At 42.3% G+C, this 19,989-nt stretch overlaps 1 protein-coding gene across 1 annotated transcript; it reads right to left on the bottom strand.

Annotated features, from left to right (window-relative positions):
- Window positions 1-2,287: 2,287 nt before the first annotated feature.
- Window positions 2,288-19,327, bottom strand: tmem229b (transmembrane protein 229B). The gene is made up of 2 exons (XM_004540210.4): window positions 19,017-19,327; window positions 2,288-5,745 (listed from the first exon to the last, which is right to left on the bottom strand). Exon 2 carries the CDS (start codon window positions 5,691-5,693, stop codon window positions 5,097-5,099), a length of 597 nt encoding a protein of 198 aa, XP_004540267.1. The 5' UTR covers window positions 5,694-5,745; window positions 19,017-19,327; the 3' UTR covers window positions 2,288-5,096.
- Between the last annotated feature and the right edge of the window lie 662 nt (window positions 19,328-19,989).

Genomic DNA, 19,989 nt, shown 5'->3' with positions numbered 1-19,989 from the left:
GATGTGTGTTTAAGGTCTCTTAACTGTAGACTGTAGGCTTGTGCTCTGCCATGAAAAGTCGTTTTAATTTGAATGTTTTTTTTTTTTAACTTTTCATCACCTCACCTGCTTAATCATAACAACCTTGAAAAATGAAGAAAACCATGACGAATACCGGTCTCAGTCGTACGTGTTTATTTGTTGCTAATTTGCATATAGTTGGTGTTTGGGCATGTTAGCATGCTAAAGTTAGCATTCCGCTAACAAGCCAATCCGGTTGTTCAGTCTGACGTCACTAGCCGTGTCTGGACCTAAACTCTGCTGCAGGTCCATTTTGTTTATTTATGTTCCCCTTAATTTATTTTATTTTTTGTACTCACTTTTGTCTCACTGTCCTTGTCACTCTTTCTGTTCTTCATTGTACTACCACAATGTCATCTTTTATGTGATCCCTGTTTTACTTGACTGTATGTCTAAAATGTGATAAATAAAGTTAAAAAAAAAAAAAATCCGCTGCAGGTCCATATATCAAACGATCACTATGGCATTACTGAGAGTAGAAAAACTGTCTAAATTCTTTCATCTTTAATAAAATGATCAGCGTTCTGCTCTACCAGGTATAACAATTGAGTTTAACATCCAGGCATCCATGAAAACGGAATTTATGACATTTAACGGAGTTAGAAGTTAGCAGGGAGTTAGCTCGCTAGCTTCTATCTAAATACAATATAGCATGTCCTGACTGCAGGGTTTTGGAAACAAATTAAAACGTACAGCTCTGCTATCACTTCCAGCATAAATGAAGACAGAAAACTAAACAGCAGTGACGTTTGTAGGGTTACTGAAGTTGGGCTAGCTGGTATATAATGATGTGCTACGTGACCGCTAGTGATACAGCTATGTTATGGTAAATGGCCTGTATTTATATAGCGCTTTACTAGTCCCTAAGGACCCCAAAGCGCTTTACATATCCAGTCATCCACCCATTCACACACACTGGTGATGGCAAGCTACATTGTAGCCACCCTGGGGCGCACTGACAGAGGCGAGGCTGCCGGACACTGGCGCCACCGGACCCTCTGACCACCACCAGTAGGCAACGGGTGAAGTGTCTTGCCCAAGGACACAACGACCGAGACTGTCCAAGCCGGGGCTCGAACCGGCAACCTTCCGATTACAAGGCGAACTCCCAACTCTTGAGCCACAATCGCCCCTTTACTCATTCCCTGGATGGAAAATATTTCGCAAGATTAAAACTATATAAAAATAAAGACAATGACAGAGAGGAGGAGGGATAGCAGATAGTGAACCAGGAAGTGAAGAGGATTAGTAAGGAGGAAGTAGGGAAGCTATGAAGAGGATGAAAAACGGAAAGGTGGTTGACTCAAATGACATGCCTGTGGAGATATGGAGATTTCTGGGAGAGGGGGCAGTGGGCTTTCTAACCAGACTGTTTAAAAACAATCTTAGAAAGTGAGATAATGTTTGAGAAATAGAGAAATAGTGTACTGGTACAGAGTTTTTAAGAGTGAGATGATGTGCAGAGCTGCAATAACTACAGAGGGATAAAAGTGATGATACCATGAAGCTATGGGAAAGAGTTACTGATGCTGAGGATGTTGACGGTGAAGTATAGAGGTTAGAATAAATTACACTGTCTTTGTGGATCTAGAGAAAGAATGTGATTGTGTCTGCTACAGTTTCAGATGTGACCCTGTGAAAATCTTCCTGAAGGAAAGCACTAGAACATGTAGTGACCTAGAAGTTCTCACTCAGAGCACCAGTTACTCAATCACAGGGAAAGTTGCTCATCCCTTGAGGATATGAGCATTTTTGTAAAGCACGTTTGATGGCCTGCTCTGTGATTTCGCATAAGCAGCAATTAGCTCGATGTAAAGAAGTCAAATGTTCAAACAAAGACTTACACCTGCTTAATCTCAGACTGCAGATGTTTTCCAACGCTGAGGGGGGGTTTAATGTGTGCGCTGTTCCCCCCCAAAAAAACCTTTTATATAAGTTTGTTTTATGTTCAAACTGTATGGATGTAAAACAACTAATTTCATCGTCCTATTTACTTTTAATTCTGGGTCTTTAGCCAAGCAGGAGAAAAGATTTAGTTGTATTACTTTTCAGGAGTAGCCATGACCTGATCCAGAGGGAAATCTCTGCTGTGAGCTACTGTACAGATATTCATTGTACCCCGAGGATGAACCCTGAAGAATCCAGAGTTGTCTTTGAGTGAAATGTGGGTAAATGTATACATTTTGTTGACATAGATCATTAAAAAAAGGTTCCATACAAACAAATATCAAGATCCAATAAATATATTTAATCCCAGCAACTGATAAATCATACATGAACAAAAAACAAAATGATTGATATACAGTACAGTGATTTCACTAAAAACCTGTACATTTCTTTTTTTGTTTGTTTCTTTAAAGCAACTGTTACAGTGCATGGGGGGCTAATAATCAGCAGGTTAAAATCTGAGTTTGACGAGATAATTTTTGCACTTGCACATGCACACTGGAGGTAAAAATACCAGAGTATCAACTTTAACACACTTTACATGCACACACAGAGACAGTGTCTCTGTACAACACCCTATGCACACTCAGCACGCCTTCATTCACATATTGCGGAGAATACACTTGCATTTTCTTGTAATTTCTTCCATTAAAGCAGTAGTACTAATTAGCTGCATACCATATTGTAGTTCATTGGATTTTAAAGAGAAGTTAAACATAGCTGGGGCATAGATTATATTGCTTTTAAGCCTTTTGAGTCACATGTGAAATAAACATGTTAAAGTTAGATAAAAATGCCATGGGGTTAAAACCACAACATGTTTTTTGTTTTTTTCACAAGTTTTTCTCTACACATTATAGTTTCCATTGTAGCATAATAAAAGTTGTTTTCAGTGTATCCACCGGGTGGCAGCACTTCATCCCAGCTTAGACAGTGAAGGGAAGCCACTGCATTTCAGTGACGCAACACAGATGAAGGTCACCGCTTTACAGAGTCCATCAGTTTCTAAAAACTGCTCAAGTCTAAGTTGATCAAGCACAGTGTGTCTTTCCTGTAGAACATATACTTTTCAGCAATCATATTCTATATGACATGCTATCAGTATATGCTATCAGTCCTCCAGTACATTGAAATCAAAGTGAAGTGTTTTACCTCTTTTACATTTAAACAGTTAGCACCACATAGAAAGAATGCCATCGCTTCCTGCATATGGAGGCAAGTGTATGCACTTCTTGATCCTTCTACGTCTAGAACTACCATTATTCTGTGTGGGTTACCTGCTTTTAAGACATGAATGTTAAAAAGTGTCAGAGTTTTGAGCATTTTAACCTAGTTGCGCTGATAATACGGCTCCACTGATGCACTCTGCCTCACATGGAAACATCCAGCGTAATACCAAAGAGGTCAAATTACACATCATGAATTTATAAAACACATGAGCAACTAATTCCATTTTGGCTGAAAAGTGAGTGTTTCTTCAGTAAATTATTAACAAATTCTGCTGTGAACTTCCTCTCCTTCACTTAAGTCGGCAACAAAAACAACGGGGACAGAAATGGAAACCTAAAGACCAATAATTCGATGACTCTTTGTAAATAAAATAAAAAAGTTTTTTTCTTGGAATTCAATACTTCACCTTCGGTGTCCATCCATGAGATTCTCCATTCACAGGCTTCACTTGTTCAGCAAACATATTCATACGTGTGCACTGTAACTGGACAGGAAGGAGTATTGTGTTCCAGTGAATGACAGTTACATACATACATGAGGCATGTGTGGCCTCGACAACATTAAAGAAAACAAAATGCAGACAGCGAGCCGTGTGCACGTTTTTGAACAGCTGCAAAAAAAAAAAAAAGCACATTACCGAGAAGCTTTGTGCTTTATGCTGATGGTCGTGACTCGTAACCATGACAGCAGAAAGGCGTCCCTGCATTTATTTAGTGCCATCATATAAGCTTGCAGACACACACACCTACAGTCACACACAGTGGCGGAGAAGCTGCCATGCAAGGCCATGACCTCCTCAACGGGAGCAGTTTGGGTATCAACGTCTCACTCAAGGACACTTCATCATGCAGTAAGGAGACAACAGGCAATCAACCCTGATAGCTGGTGGACCAGCTCCACCTTCTGAGCTACTGTCATTAACACACAAGCAGCAGACTGATTGTGGAGACACACAGTATGGCTGCTGAATGAGCTCTGTAAAAAAAATGTCACATTATATTGGAAGACAATTTTTTCATGCATTGTTTTTGTTTTTTGTTTTTTAGGCATTGTGGGTATTCTCTAACTGCAGAGAAACATTCGTCGTGACATAAGCTGACAGATGGCGCATTGCTTCCTGGGTGGACAGTATACTCTTAAGGTGTTGAATACAAGTATTTTATTTTGAAAGTTCAGTCACTGCTAACCACCTCACTCAGGCAAGCACATATATAGTGGTATCATACCAGCAGGCTGTTTCCTGTCACACGCAAAAGCTCCTTATTTTTAGCCGTGAATGACCTTTCAAAATAAAATGCTGGTATACAGCACCTTTATGGATCCTTTTGTAGCTACATTACTACAGTACTTTGAATAATACTAAAGGACAATATGTACATTTTAAAAAAGGACATTTCACAACCAAGCTACTTTTTACTATGATTTCTACACAGCAAGCATTCTGCTTTAATATAGACTGATGTGCCCCTGAAAAACATTAATAATGTATTTGTTCGTGAATTAATTCTTCCACAGGACAATCACACATACTCTTTGCAACAGTAGTTCTTTTACCCAAACACTGTGGGACAGGAGAGAGAGCCCTGATCTCCTTAAGGTCAAGCCCACATGGAAATGGGTGGTGCGTTATGAAATGCAGCAAACACAGCAGCATGTAGTTAACGGTACCCCTGTGTTAACAGTGTGTGATTTGGGCATTTAAAGCCCCAGTTAGGTGTTTGTTGTCTGGCTGTCTGCATACCAGCCCAGTCTGCACAGCTGTGTGTCTTCATCTCACACAGCTGAGGGGTAGGACTGCTTATGAAAAGGAGGGTCGGATTGGGCTGGTTTGGATTGTGTCATTCTATCAATTCCTTGATTCATTCTGCTTTAAGGTAGCCATTAGAATTATTTCCCATCCCTCTGCTCCTCTCTCTCCTTCTCCCACCCCCCACAGTTCCTCCATTCCCTCGGCCACCCCCAGCATCAGATTGATGGTTTGACCAACCATCCTCGGGCCCTTCATGAAAGCGCAGCCTCAGCGTTTTGCGGATGACGAGGCGCTCCACAATGAAGGATGCGCAGAACCAGGGCACCGCGTACTCAGCTGTGATCAGTCCCTTAAAGTTGTAGCGGAACTCAGAGTAGTCCCAAGGGCAGGCGTTGAATTGGCGCAGCAGCAGCCCCGTACCAAACTCCCACAGGTAGGTCCATAAAGTGTAGATGATGCAGCGCAGCAGCACGGGGCAGCGACCGCGCAGCTTTAGGTACATCTGCTCCACAATGAGGATGCAGGTGCCATAGATGAAGAGCGCCCATACACTGGTCACGCCAGGGAACTTCCAGTTGCAGTTGACCACAAACTCCCAGGCTGCAGTAAACATCACCTCACAGAAGTAACCATGGATGGCGTACAGGTACCAGCGTGACAGCGCTGTCAGAGGAACGGGAGCCTCTGGGGTTTCCGATGTCACCATCCTTCCTCCTCTCGCCTTCACACAGACTTTACTGTAGCAAAAAAACAAAGATCTGAAGGAAAAGGAGAGAAAGAAAGAGGCAGAAAGATGACAAGCAGGCAGCAAGACACTGGTCAGGATACATATTCTAACAATTTTCAAGTTGTACTCTTTAGATTCTATTTATAGTTGGCATTCGTTCTGCTATAGTTATTCAATGTATTAACATCCATTTCTCGTTTTTATTGTTAGTGTCTCTTTCCATCATATCAGAGCTGTACTGACTTTTTGATCATGCAAACGTCAAGGTACGCAGGTTTTTGTGTAGGAAGGAGATAAATCAGTCGACCGGAGCAGCGGAACTGTTGAGGAGTGGAGATTTGGATATTAATTAAAACAAGAGCGAAATGTGAAAGTGCAAAATGTTCAGGACAGAAACAGCTGCATAAAACTGATAACACAACTTCAGCTCTGCACAGACAGCATGCTAACACAAAGGTAGCAAAGAAGCATGCAGACTCTGGTCCAGCATCCAGAGCCTGTTCTTCAGTTGGTAACAAGGCAGCGATATCAGGCGTGTGACCTTCATTTCTATCTGCACATATTTTGAAAGTAGAATCGCTTTGAAAACTCTTTAGGCTTGTTTTCAAATTTGCTTTGTTTTTGTCCGTTTTGCGTTTATATTTAAAAACTAAAAAAGATCTTGTGTGTCCTCTTTAGGATAGAGATGTAATGGTGTGTGGGGCTGTAGCCTCAGGTTTATGTTGCTAACTGATAATTATGTGATAATGTATTTCAAGTAATATAATAATCAGTGTAACACATTATTTTCTCCGGCAAGTAATTACATAGTAATTACAGTAATTTGTAATATACTACAGGGTTTCTTTTTAGTGAAACTCCAACCCTGGGTGTGTTGAAAACTATTCACACATGTGTCTCCTGTACTGTTTGACTTTCTACATTCACACCTATTTTTCATTGCAACTTGACCACAGTGTGGAGGTAAGACAGCAGGGATTATATTGTTTTCCAGTTTCCTTTTCATTTGTTTATGAACTTGTCTGCACTCTTTATGAGTTTGGCCCCCAAAGAAACTCTATCAGTATCTTACTGGAGAGTCTGAAAACAACATACAACAACAAACATACATTACTTTTCCTGATTTTAAATATTACAGTTCCTGCCAACTTCTGAAGTAGTGATGACACAAGTGTAAGCTGTCTGGGGTCTACAGCTATTTGCTGTTATCTTTATTAACAACAGTTTGCCAGGACTGTAATCTTGGATTACAACTTTAATTGTAAATGGTACCAAGCCATAGTTCAATTAAGGACAAGGTGATGAAATAGTGTACTGACATCAGGAAGATTAAATTAGAGACTAGAGGGCTGCAGAGCACTTAAACTCTACGCCCTTCCCTCAGCTGATGCTATTTACTGAGTGACTGCGGGTGTTTCTTATGTAAGGTATAGCTTCATCATCTGACTACCTACATCATGTGCTCTTTTTCTAAATCCTGCAGCTTGACACACACACACAGGCTTTGGTATCAGGTATCAGGAGGCCCACGCAGGGCTAGATCCTTCCTCTATTTAAACACTGCACGTCCAATAAAAAAACACACAAAAGGAAAACAGCTCCATACTGGCAGGTTCAAGGACTACATAGTTTATAAGACCACTGTGTGTATATATCATCTGCTATACAATGTTTCCAGAGGAAACTGTGTCATAGTGGCAGTTATTATACAATAGCTCATAACCGGTCTGTTAAATACAAGCTCTGACAGAGGTTAGGAGTACAAAAGCTGGTTTGAAGAACAAAAGCTGATTTTTTGGGGCTATTTATTCCTTCAAAGGTTTGCTGGGGCCCAGAGTGAGTCCCTGGGGATTAACACATTTCTCCCAAACAAGAAACAAGGGTTTCATGTGAGGAACTGGGCCACAGCGATGGACCAACTGACCTCCCTAAACCCTTTATACCATCTTTTTGTGGCTCCCTGGGAAATACTCTCCTTCTCATCCCTTCCAGCATGACTGGGTCAGCCAATAGTTGTCAAATATTGTGAGCACAAGCTTTAGCCTTTTGCAAGAACTGGTTCCCGTTAAAGGGTTTACTGCATCAGAACAGCTCCTTGTGACCTTTATGAAAATAATCAAGTAAATTTCCCTTTAGCGCCTGAAAGATAAGGACATTAATGAAATCTTAGCACTTATCCTTAAAGTGGAAAAAACACTGAAGATTCAACACATTCTCACGTTCAGGGTTCTGAAATGACACTGACCTATCGAACATGTAGCGAGTGAATGGTGCTGATGGGTATATGTTATTTGGATGGAGCCAGGCTAGCAGGTTCCACTTCTTTCCACTCTTTGTGCTGAGTATGCTGACTTGATTCAAGCTTAAGCCGTATAGCGGGGTGGGCAACTCCAGGCCTCGAGGGCTGGTGTCCTGCAGGTTTTAGATGTGTCCTTGATCCAACACAGCTGATTCAAACGGCTAAATGACCTCCTCATCATGTCCTGAAGTTCTCTAGAGGCCTGGTAAGGAACTGATCATGTGATTCAGATGTGCTGACCCAAGGTGATATCTAAAACCTGCAGTACACCGGCACTCGAGGCCTGGAGTTGCCCACCTCTGCCATATAGTCTGTGATCAGACATGAGTCGAATGGATCTTCTAATCTCACTCTCGACGTGATAGTGACTTTACCAAAATGTTAAATGTAAAGTGCTATGTTGCACTGTATTCACAGACTATGTGTGCAGGATTAGAGATGACCACTTGGTCTGAAAAAATGCACCATTGCCCAAGTGCACAAACTTGCATTATTTTTAATAACCAGCAGGGGGCAATACCTGCAGATGAAGCCTATGATAATAGGCTTCCTAATGCTATATTGACTTACTTTCTCAGTAGAGCAGACAGGGGTAAGGTGAGAGCAAGATGAGTATGCCTCCTATCTGTCTCCTTCCAAGAGAAACGAGACAGATAGTCCATGGCACCACCTATACCTGACACTTGACCCAGTTTACTTTCCATGTAATTTACAGCTTTTCCTTCTAAAACACTTCAAAACAAAAGTCATCCTTCAGGAGTGGGTTAAATACCTGTATACATACAGTGGTTAGCTTAATGCATTTTATTCATAGCATCACGTAGTGTAATCAGGCACTCATGAACCTATATCCAAAAAGGATTTAAAATCAATTCTGCGTGAGATGACCAAATCACAAAAGTATTGCATACTGTATATATATATCCCACTGTGGCCAAAGCACATGCCCATGTTTTCTCTGTATTATTGTTGGGTCTTTAAACTAAAATGTAACACGCCTTGTTGCGATTTGGTGCTATATAAATAAAACTGAATTAAATTGAAATGAATTATTCTACTGTCAAGAGGATGAGGGAACATTCAGTAAAGATGCTGTTATTAAGAAACCTTGACTTTCTGGTCTGAATATATTAGAACTTATAAAAAAATATGATAGCACTAATCTTTACCACTGGTGACTGGATTTTATTGGATTTAAGATTTGTGGCCACTGCTGATACCTTTAAAAAGAAGCTTAAGACCCACTTTTGCAGGCTTGCTTTTATTTAGTTTGATCTATTTATGCCATTTATACCACACATGGGGGAACCTGGATACTAAGGTTTATTGATGAATGCGGGTATAAGTAGCAGGATGAATTCTGTGTGTACAGGAATATACACTCTGCTCAGATTTAGCCAAATGCTGCAAAACTGATCAGACTGTGCTTCACTGGGCAAATAAATAATGACTCAAAGCAAAGTGCAAAAAGCAACATAAGTTTGCAACTTGTCCATTGGCTCTGGGCTTCAGGCAGGCATTGGCTGTGAAAGATTTGCATCCAAATTGAATCTTATTGAAGCTTCTGAAAATGAGGCACTATGCATGAAGATGGATGTAAATCTTTATACTTTTGTTAAAGCTCTTGAATAAAAGCTGAGATCATATTTTTATAGAATGTATGTAGAGGAAAATTTTTTACAAATGTGACATAAACACATGGACCTAAATGTAAATCGTGGTCCTATTTAAAATAAAATTCGCAGGATTTCTTTGAGATATTTTTACTTTCTCACTGAAAAGTCAGCATAATAAGACCACATCCTCAGTTTCTCAGTTGATCCCCCTCCCACTTATGGTAGAGGGGGAAATAAAGAACAAGGCTGTGGTGATGGTCAAAATGTTGAACTGAAAATGGCCTTAAAAGAGTTCACAAACTAATAAGCTTCCCATTCTCACTCGAGTATCACATGCCTTAATTCTATTCCCACACTTTCTTCTTTCAGTTCAGTTCCCCCTTCTCTCTTCTCTCTTTTTTTTTTTTTTGCTTCACTGACAGCAGTCTCATGCCCACTAAGCCGCTAATGACGAAAAATATGTGAGACGACATTCAGCCGTCTAACCCTGGACTTTGTGCCAAAGGGCCTGTAGATATATTCGGGGGTGAAAGAAAAGGCTTAAAATGATTAGTAGAGTAGTGCAGCAAACATGACTTGCTCTTAGCTTTATATAAAAAGAAATCATTTTCATTGAAAGTACTGAAAATATGTGGGTTGTTTCTTTCTCTTCAGTAGGTTCCTGTCTCTTGGAAATATATAACAGGGACGTTAATATTATCAGACTCGCTGAAATATCCAGCCGCTCAACCCGTTCTTTACACTACATTTTAGAGAGTTATCACAAAGATAAGATTACAATGGAAATTCTCTGATTGTTTACTGTGCAATACTTGCTTATGCATTTTCGTAATAGTGCAATCCTTTTTCTTTGTTTTTTGTACCATATTGTGATGAACGTGGGGAACATCCTCATCCACCTTCACTACCTCTGCTCCATGTAGCCTCACTGTTACACCTGCCTACCGCTAATTCACACACAGCTTCTACTGAGCTTGATTTCTCACACTTGCACATACTTCTCTGCCACTCCTGACTTCCTCATGCAGTACCACAGTTTCTCTCTTGACATCCTATCTTATGCGTTCTCTAGGAAGCATATGATGGCGCCCTCTCACCAGTGTGTCATTTGGCACACCATGACAAAGAATACCCAGGACTTTTGAGTAGCTATAATGATATATCAGATGAGAATGGGACAACATTCCCTCCCAGACATCCTACAACTGGTCTCTTCAGTTCGCAGATGATTATGTTGAAACAAGAAAGAAACATGAGATGTTACACAGATATGGCCTAACCTTTGTGAGACATGTTGCTGTCATCAAATTCAAAATGAGCTAGTATTTTTTTTTTCCTCAAAAGCTTTTCTGGAATTGAAAACATTAAACTATGACATGAAAAAAAAACTTATTTGGTTCAATCTTTTGTTACTTTGTTCATTTGAATCAATTTTAAATTTGGTGTCTGGTATCCCTAAAATCGCAGGGAGGTTGTTTTATTATACGTTGAATGTTAACACTGGACACCACAGACATTGCTACCTGACCTTTTTGCTCCACTTTTGCTTTTTAAGGCAAACAGTGGGGGGGCTGATGGGAAATCGGGGGAGAGTTACTGGTGATGACACATACAAAGCTCCCTTGCTGGTTGATGTGATTACATTGTCAGCATCTTAAAAGCTGACAGGACACCTCTGCTCCCTCCTTTAAATGTGTGTGCGTGTAGGAATATCTATTGACTTGTTGCCTCAGCATGACACAGTTCACACACTGGGTGCTATTTGATTCTGCTGCTGTTGCAGTCGTTGTAGGATATCGCCCACCAACCCGCAACCCCAACGGTTCTCTCATCGGGCCAAAGTATTGACCAGCAGGACTCTTTCCAGCTCCTGCTGCTGGGACCCGCATCGCCGTTGCACTCTATTGAGCCCCGCGACGGGACATCACAGTCTGATGGTGATCAGAATGGCAGATGTGATGGAGCTGCCTGCTTTGTAAACCTCAGTATGACCATGGGGAGACACAACACAGGCAGGGTGCTCTCTGAACTGAAAGAGGGGGAAGTGTAACCACGGATTAAGAGGGGTTTGCCTGAGGACACGAGGGTAAACACCAGCCATGTGTGAGCTTTTAAATGAAAAAAAGCTGAGGGTCTGGTTGAAAACAAGGGTGTCAAGTCTCTGAGATGCATCTCTTGACAGCAGTGAAAAAACAGAAGAACGGCACAAATAAAACACACCAAATGAGAATTCAGCCAAAGTCAATTTGAAAAAGAAAAGATACACACAGATACCTTTACATTGCTAACAGTATGCTGACAGCTGTGAACTCTGACACCATATCAGAAACACACCACGTTGCAGCACAGGATAATCCCTTCATGCACTATATATCTCCCCGTGGCACGGATCCCAGGCCTATGCAGACTTTTAGAAGGTCACTTTTTGAAGGCTGCAGTGGAGTGTATAGAAACCAGCAATATCCATTGCAGCTAAGCGTCAGTCACCAAGGTGACCTAACCACTGCTTCATCTCCACTGATGGAAACAGCACTGCAGGCGACATGCCCTTGATGTAATCAACTTGAAAATACTGACGCTTTAAAGCAAATGTATTTATGTTTTGTGCCTTCTTCTGCTGAAATACACCAGTCAGAATTGCAATGAGCACACATGATTAGCCACTGGTGCTAAAAATCCAAACAAGTTCCAGCTTCTTAAGTGAGATTTTCTAAATGATTATTAGCCCGTTAATTCCCCAAGAGTGTACAGAATGCTGCTAGTTCTATGACTGGGAATCTGTAGGACTGCTGTCCCTTCCTTGATCACCATTAGCTGATCCTGGTCAATACTGCTTTTTTAGAAGCACGATGAGCAAGCGGCAAGAAGTGTGTGTTTAACAGGGCCTACGTAAAAATGTCCGATAAGAGTTAGGGGTGAAAGAAGGGGGATGGGAAAACCTACTGAGGTATTGCAAAATAAACTGATCCCAAATGATTCCAGAAGGCAGGTCGATTACCCCTGAAACAACAAACTGTCACTCTCCTAAATATCACATCTACCTTTTCTGTAAGATGAAGCAAATAAAAGTTCCAAAACACGCTCAACAAGCCACATCTATGTGGACTGATCTATTTACAGCTGATACCAGTGCCTGCACTTAAAAGGCAGTGTATAAAACCTGGCATCAGTAAGACAAGTGCAGCCTCATCTGGAGCATCTTCAACAACTGTTGCTGCTAATGGTGAAAACCACAAACTTGTTTCACCACTTGAGGCAAAAAAGTACAAACAGGCTGCAGAGGAGATATTAACAGCTGGTGATGTAAAAATATGACTGATATATATTATATCATGATATATATTATATATATTGATATATATATATTGATATAATATATATATTGATATAATATAATTGACATGATTATATATATATAAAAAAAACACCCAGCACGCCCATGCGGGCGGTTTTATCCTTCAAGCTCGGGTCCTCTACCAGAGGCCTGGGAGCTTGAGGGTCCTGCGCAGTATCTTAGCTGTTCCCAGGACTGCGCTCTTCTGGACAGAGATCTCCGATGTTGTTCCCGGGATCTGCTGGAGCCACTCGCCTAGCTTGGGAGTCACCGCACCTAGTGCTCCGATTACCACGGGGACCACCGTTACCTTCACCCTCCACATCCTCTCGAGCTCTTCTCTGAGCCCTTGGTATTTCTCCAGCTTCTCGTGTTCCTTCTTCCTGATATTGCTGTCATTTGGAACTGCTACATCGATCACTACGGCCGTCTTCTTCTGTTTGTCTACCACCACTATGTCCGGTTGGTTAGCCACCACCATTTTGTCCGTCTGTATCTGGAAGTCCCACAGGATCTTAGCTCGGTCATTCTCCACCACCCTTGGGGGCATCTCCCATTTTGACCTCGGGACTTCCAGGTTATACTCGGCACAGATGTTCCTGTACACTATGCCGGCCACTTGGTTATGGCGTTCCATGTATGCCTTGCCTGCTAGCATCTTGCACCCTGCTGTTATGTGCTGGATTGTCTCTGGGGCATCTTTACACAGCCTGCACCTGGGGTCTTGCCTGGTGTGATAGACCCCAGCCTCTATGGATCTTGTGCTCAGAGCTTGTTCTTGTGCTGCCATGATTAGTGCCTCTGTGCTGTCTTTCAGTCCAGCTTTGTCCAGCCACTGGTAGGATTTCTGGATATCAGCCACCTCCTCTATCTGCCGGTGGTACATACCGTGCAGGGCTCTGTCCTTCCATGATGGTTCCTCGTCTCCCTCCTCTTTCTTGGGTTTCTGCTGCCTGAGGTATTCACTGAGCACTCGGTCAGTTGGGGCCATCTTCCCAATGTATTCTTGGATGTTCGTTGTCTCATCCTGGACTGTGGTGCTGACACTCACCAGTCCCCGGCCCCCTTCCTTCCGCTTAGCGTACAGCCTCAGGGTGCTGGACTTGGGGTGAAACCCTCCATGCATGGTAAGGAGCTTTCTTGTCTTTATGTCAGTGGCTTCTATCTCCTCCTTTGGCCAGCCTATTACCCCAGCAGGGTACCTGATCACGGGCAGGGCGTACGTGTTGATGGCCCGGATCTTGTTCTTACCATTCAGCTGACTCCTCAGGACTTGCCTGACCCTCTGCAGGTACTTGGTGGTTGCAGCTTTTCTAGCGGCCTCTTCATGGTTCCCATTCGCCTGCGGGATCCCCAGGTACTTGTAACTGTCCTCTATGTCTGCAATGTTGCCTTCTGGTAGTTCAATCCCCTCAGTTCTGACTACCTTCCCTCTCTTTGATACCATCCGACTACACTTCTCCAGTCCGAACGACATTCCAATGTCATTGCTGTATAGCCTGGTAGTGTGGATCAGTGAATCGATGTCTCGTTCACTCTTGGCATACAGCTTGATGTCATCCATGTACAGGAGGTGGCTGACAACTGCTCCGTTCCGTAGTCGGTATCCGTAGCCAGTCTTGTTAATGATCTCACTGAGGGGGTTCAGGCCTATGCAGAACAGCAGTGGGGACAGAGCATCTCCCTGGTAGATCCCGCACTTGATGGTGACTTGTGCTATGGGCTTGGAGTTGGCCTCTAGTGTTGTACGCCACATCCCCATTGAGTTCCTGATGAAGGTTCTTAGGGTCCCATTGATCTTGTACAATTCTAGGCATTCCAGTATCCAGCTGTGGGGCATTGAGTCATAGGCCTTCTTGTAATCAATCCAGGCAGTGCACAGGTTGGTCAGTCTGGTCTTGCAGTCTCGGCTGATTGTTCTGTCTACCAGTAGCTGGTGTTTTGCGCCTCTGGTATTCTTGCCAATTCCTTTCTGTGTCCCGCTCATGTATTGACCCATGTGCCTGTTCATCTTAGCCGATATGATGCCTGACAGGAGCTTCCATGTAGTACTGAGGCAGGTTATTGGTCGGTAGTTGGAGGGGACCGGTCCCTCCAACTAGCTGGATAGCGTAGTGGTTAGACTACACGCCTTTGGAACAGAGGATCGCAAGTTCGATTCCTGCCTGGGGGCGTCTGTATCCAGTAAGGGTCCTAAGGCTAGACCCCCTATGCTAAGCGAGCCTACCGCAGACATGAGCGAGACAGATAAATATGAAGGCATGCCGGCTCGGACGTCGCCCGGATCAACAAGGTCCGCGTCAGGTGTTGAGGAACCAGGGCACCCTGACGAAAAGTGGGCTACTGGAACAAGAAGGCATCGGTGGGCAAGGGACGAAAACAGGGCGTTGTTGGAATGCTACTACGCAAGTAACCCCGGCGGAAGGGGCTACATGAATAGGATGAGGGACCTATATATATATATATATATATATATATATATATCATGATATATATTATAAACATATTATTTATTACATATTACATAACATATTATTTATATGTTTATATATAAACAAATAATAAACAAATAATATATAAACATATTATTTATATGTTTATATAAACATATTGTTTATAAATATTAGAAACAAATGAAAACAGATGGAATTACGAGACAATGATACCTCGATGCTAAAGACAAAGACACACTTCTCCCTCCTTCCTTCACAGCATCCCCCTAATTCCAGAGATTCCCCGGGGGCACGTAAAGTATCCGAGCTGCTGATAGAGCGGGAGAGACGCCACGAGGACTAAAAGCCTGGACACAGCAGTGCCAACAGAGGCTCATATAACTTTATAGTAGGCATTCTTTCTATATCTGCAAGGTGAAAGCCTGAACAAAACAAACAGAGCGGTGGGGGAGGAGTGCACTCAATAAACCGAGTGGTATGAACGCTGAAGGGTTCATTCTCACTGATAGAAACAAATATACCTGATTACCTCTCAATGACCTGATGAAGACTGCAATGAAGACTTTATTACACAAATCAGGTATTACTCAGATTTGTTGATAGAAAACTTTTTTTAAAGAAGAAAAGGTGTTTTTTTCTATATAAGGATGTTTGGTTGCTGCAGTGTTTAGATATGTCTCCAGGGTCGCCTCTTTAAGTTATAGTTCCTGAAATTCATTAAATTGACAGTTACATTCTCGATTATATAAGCTTACAGTTATTCTGAATGGCCACACATAAAACGGGAACACAGAGCGCAGACTCTCCTGTAAAAGCACTTGCAGTGTTTCATTCAGTTGTACTCCTGGAAAGTGACAGAAATAGCTGAGGAGCGTCATGAATGAAACAGGAGAGCCTGACAAGAGGAGTGACTTCAACTCTTTACTGCTTTCTCAGCTCATGCGGTGACGTGGGATTTCCAAAGTTATCTGGCAATCAACGCGCAGTGCAGAGGAAGCGTACTCTGTGCTGCTGGTAGGAATAACATTACGGAGAATGATGTCTAAAGATAAGTGTGTTCGGGTATCCCGGAGGATGGAAATGCACTGGGTTGTTTTCTGTATAGTTAAACTGCATGTCCTTCTGTCATTCTTCTTCTCTGCCAGCTTATATGTCAGTTTATCATCGTTCCTTCACAATCCCGAAAATACTCTCATATTGTTTTCACAACCTTCCTCCAATCACATTCATTCCAGCTCTTGAGCTTTTTGCAATTTAGTAAGAGGCCCTGAGATATTGGAGCTAAGCCCTCTATCCAGGGTAGCATAGGGGTCATGGACCATAGATTAGAAATCGTGGAGCAGCTGTAAAGAAAGCAGGAGATTTACTGACATGGTCATCATGCTGCAATGGAGAGTAATGTCTATAATGGAGGGGTGCAGGCGCATGTTAATCTTCTATCAGACAGCTTCGTAATCAATCTTTGACAGCGCATAATTGAGATTGGTCTCGGTGCACAGGTTTTAGAAGGGAAGAGATCTTTGAAAAACAAAAGAAGCTGAGTGCTGGACTGGCACCTGCTCTGATCAGAGTTTAATACTTCAGTTTTTTTAAAACCTTAAACTCCGTAAATCAAGATGTATCCAATAATGATAAACATGACACTAATGTGCTTAGTCCAGAACACAAAGACAACTTAATGGAAACGCACGTTTTTCACCAGCATATACCAAAGTGCATAAGTGCAAATACAGAATGAACCCATGCCTTGCTCCTCTTTTGTGCATGTATTATAGATGCCTCTACGTGGATGTAATTTGCGATCAATATCTTCAGTTCTCTTGCTCAGTGGTGGTTCTTTTTAACTAATTGAAGAGTTTTAACGCAACCCTAAAAATATAAACTTACACTTAGCGGCCACATCATTAGGTATATCTGTTCAACCGTTCGTAAACACAAATATCCAATCAGCCATCACATGACAGCAATAATGGAAGTAGACATGGTCAAGATGATCTTTTGAAGTTCAAAGTGTGTATCAGAATGGTTGTTGATGCCAGTATTTCAGAAACTGTTCATCTATTTTTCTGCGCAACCATCTCTGGGGTTTACAGTGACAGTTGTATGAAAAAGAGAAAATGTCCAGTGAACAGCAGTTCTCAAATAACCCCTGTAGCAGAAGACCACCCCAGCGGCCACTTTGGCCAGCTAAGAACATTAAACGAAGGCTAAAGTTTGCACAGGCTCACCAAAACTGGACAACAGAAGGCTGGAAACTGCTGCCTGGTCTGATGAGTGTTCATTTCTGCTAAGACATTTACATGGTAGGCTCAGGATTCACGGAAACAACACAAAAGCATGGATCCATCCTGCTTCGTGGATGACCAGTGGAAAAAATATAAAGTGAAACTAGGTTAAATGAACTTTACTGAGTGGTGAAAATGACAACAACAACAAAAACACTGACACTGCTGTGCTGGTGTTGACTGAAATTCACTTTTTTTATTGTCTTTAAAAAATGTGGGGCTGTGACATTTCCTTCACGCGTCTTAAAAAGCCTGATAACTCAAGAGGTTAGCAATTCATATATGTGTATGAAAACAGGTAACAGGTCCATTTGTACAGCTACGTTAATTTAGATGCCCACACGCTGATAAATGCAGTTTTTTCAAGCATTTGCATTTATATTAACGGGTCATTCGGGGAATCCTCACTGTGAAATCTAGTGAATGGCTTATAAATAGGTCCAAAATGTCAATAGAGTCAGTGTAAAAGGCTGAGGCGGGATATAGGCTACAGAGGCTGCAGCAGCAGGGATTATCTCACCCCAAATGATAGTGAACTGCAGGCCTTACATGGAATAAATCAATGAGGGATTTTGAAAATCCAAACCCCATATGGCACCGTGTTTCTGTAAAAACACATCCTACAGTGTGACCATGATCCAGAAGAGAAGTCATGACAGAAAAGAATCGCTTGTCTACTTGTAATTAGATGTCCAAAGTCATCTTATCCTGTCCCTGGAAAACTACGGGCCACTGCGCAGGCCCGGCTGCCGAGACTCCGCTGCAGCATCACGCCTCCTTCCTACTGAGCAGTGCGGTATGGTTATCCTTGACAAATAATAATTAAAAAGGCCAGATTCAAAACAGAGAGGGTTTGAAAACACTTGCTTTCCTCTGACAAAGCCTCCGCGTAATGAAAAAGACACACTTATACGCGCAGGCTGCTTTTATAATGCGCTCGTGTACGCTTACATATCCTTATTTTAACAGGTGCAACAGCCTAACTGTGCACAAAACATGTTAAGTGATGACCGGTTCGACCAGTTTTGACACAGGATGTCCAGCTGTTTTTTCCAGCCTCGGTGTACTAAATTTGCGGCACGGTTAACAGAAACGCGGCTGCACAACTATCAACTTGCAAGGAAACACTCATTAGTAACAAGCGGGTGAAATTCCCACGGTTGGATACATTACAAAAACCTGCAAAATAATAACTAGGGAGCCTCACGAATACTTGTTTTGATCATGGCTATTTCTACTAAATCCTAACATGTTGGCTACATGTCGCTGAGCTCCAGCACACCGACGTGAATCATCGTCTGTGCATTTCGTTTACCTTTCGGCTGAGCTCTGCGGTGTCCCTCAGCACACAAGCCGGACGATCAAATGCATCTCCCCCGGAGAGATTGTCCTGGTTGACTCGGTGTCCGCTTCCTGCCGCTCATCTGCTGTCCCCGGCTTCTCCTCCACGGTGTCTCTACTGTCCGATGAAAATTGACACATTTTACTTCACTGCAGCAGCAGCGGCACCAGCAGCACATGCTCAGACAGACTCACGCAGTTCTTGCATCTTTTGGTTAACCGTTTCTGCACCGGAGCTCAGCGTGTGCGTGGCTTCAGGTTGTTTATTATTGGGCTGGAAGTCAGGTGGAAGCCCTCTCATTCAGGTAATGTAGTGTGAAGTCACAGGACGGAAGAAAACCATACACACACGCCCAGTTGGACAATGAATGGCCTACTTTAACAATTTAACTGTGTTAACCTATATGTAAACAACACAGGTAAAGACTTTTATGAAGGAATAGTTCTGCAAACACTGACTTGGAATAATAGATCGACATTTCCGAGGTTTAGTCCTGACTTTCACTGAAGTTGGATTAAAAGTTTTAAATGCAGTTTTGTTCTTGATATCCATACCCTGGCAAAATACTTGAAGAGTCACGCTTTTATGCTTGCCCACCATTTTCAAATCCTACATTATAGCAGGTCTCACTATTATCTTATAAAAACCTTCCATTTCACTGTTGCTGCTATCTGTCTGTCACAAATTAGGCTTGACAGTAGTCTCCACCCTGTCTGCACTCACTTCTACACCTCTCTTCTGCATCCTCCATTGCTTATTTAAACCCAGTTATTTAAACTCATCTACCTTCACCGCCTCCTTCATTGTCTCCTTCTCATTCACACACATATATTCTGTCTTGCTTCTACTTCTACTTTTTCCACTTTTCTCTAGAGCATACCTCCACCTCTCCAGGATTTCCTCCAGCTGCTTCCTATTCTCAATACAGATGACAAAGTCATCTGCA

This window comes from Maylandia zebra, linkage group LG19 (assembly GCF_041146795.1).
Source record: "Maylandia zebra isolate NMK-2024a linkage group LG19, Mzebra_GT3a, whole genome shotgun sequence".
NCBI classification, from domain to species: Eukaryota; Metazoa; Chordata; class Actinopteri; order Cichliformes; family Cichlidae; genus Maylandia; species Maylandia zebra.
This window is presented reverse-complemented; position numbering and strand designations above follow the sequence as displayed.

Coding starts and splice junctions, on each gene's coding strand:
- tmem229b (XM_004540210.4), bottom strand. CDS start 5,693: ATGGTGACATCGGAAACCCCAGAGGCTCCCGTTCCTCTGACAGCGCTG.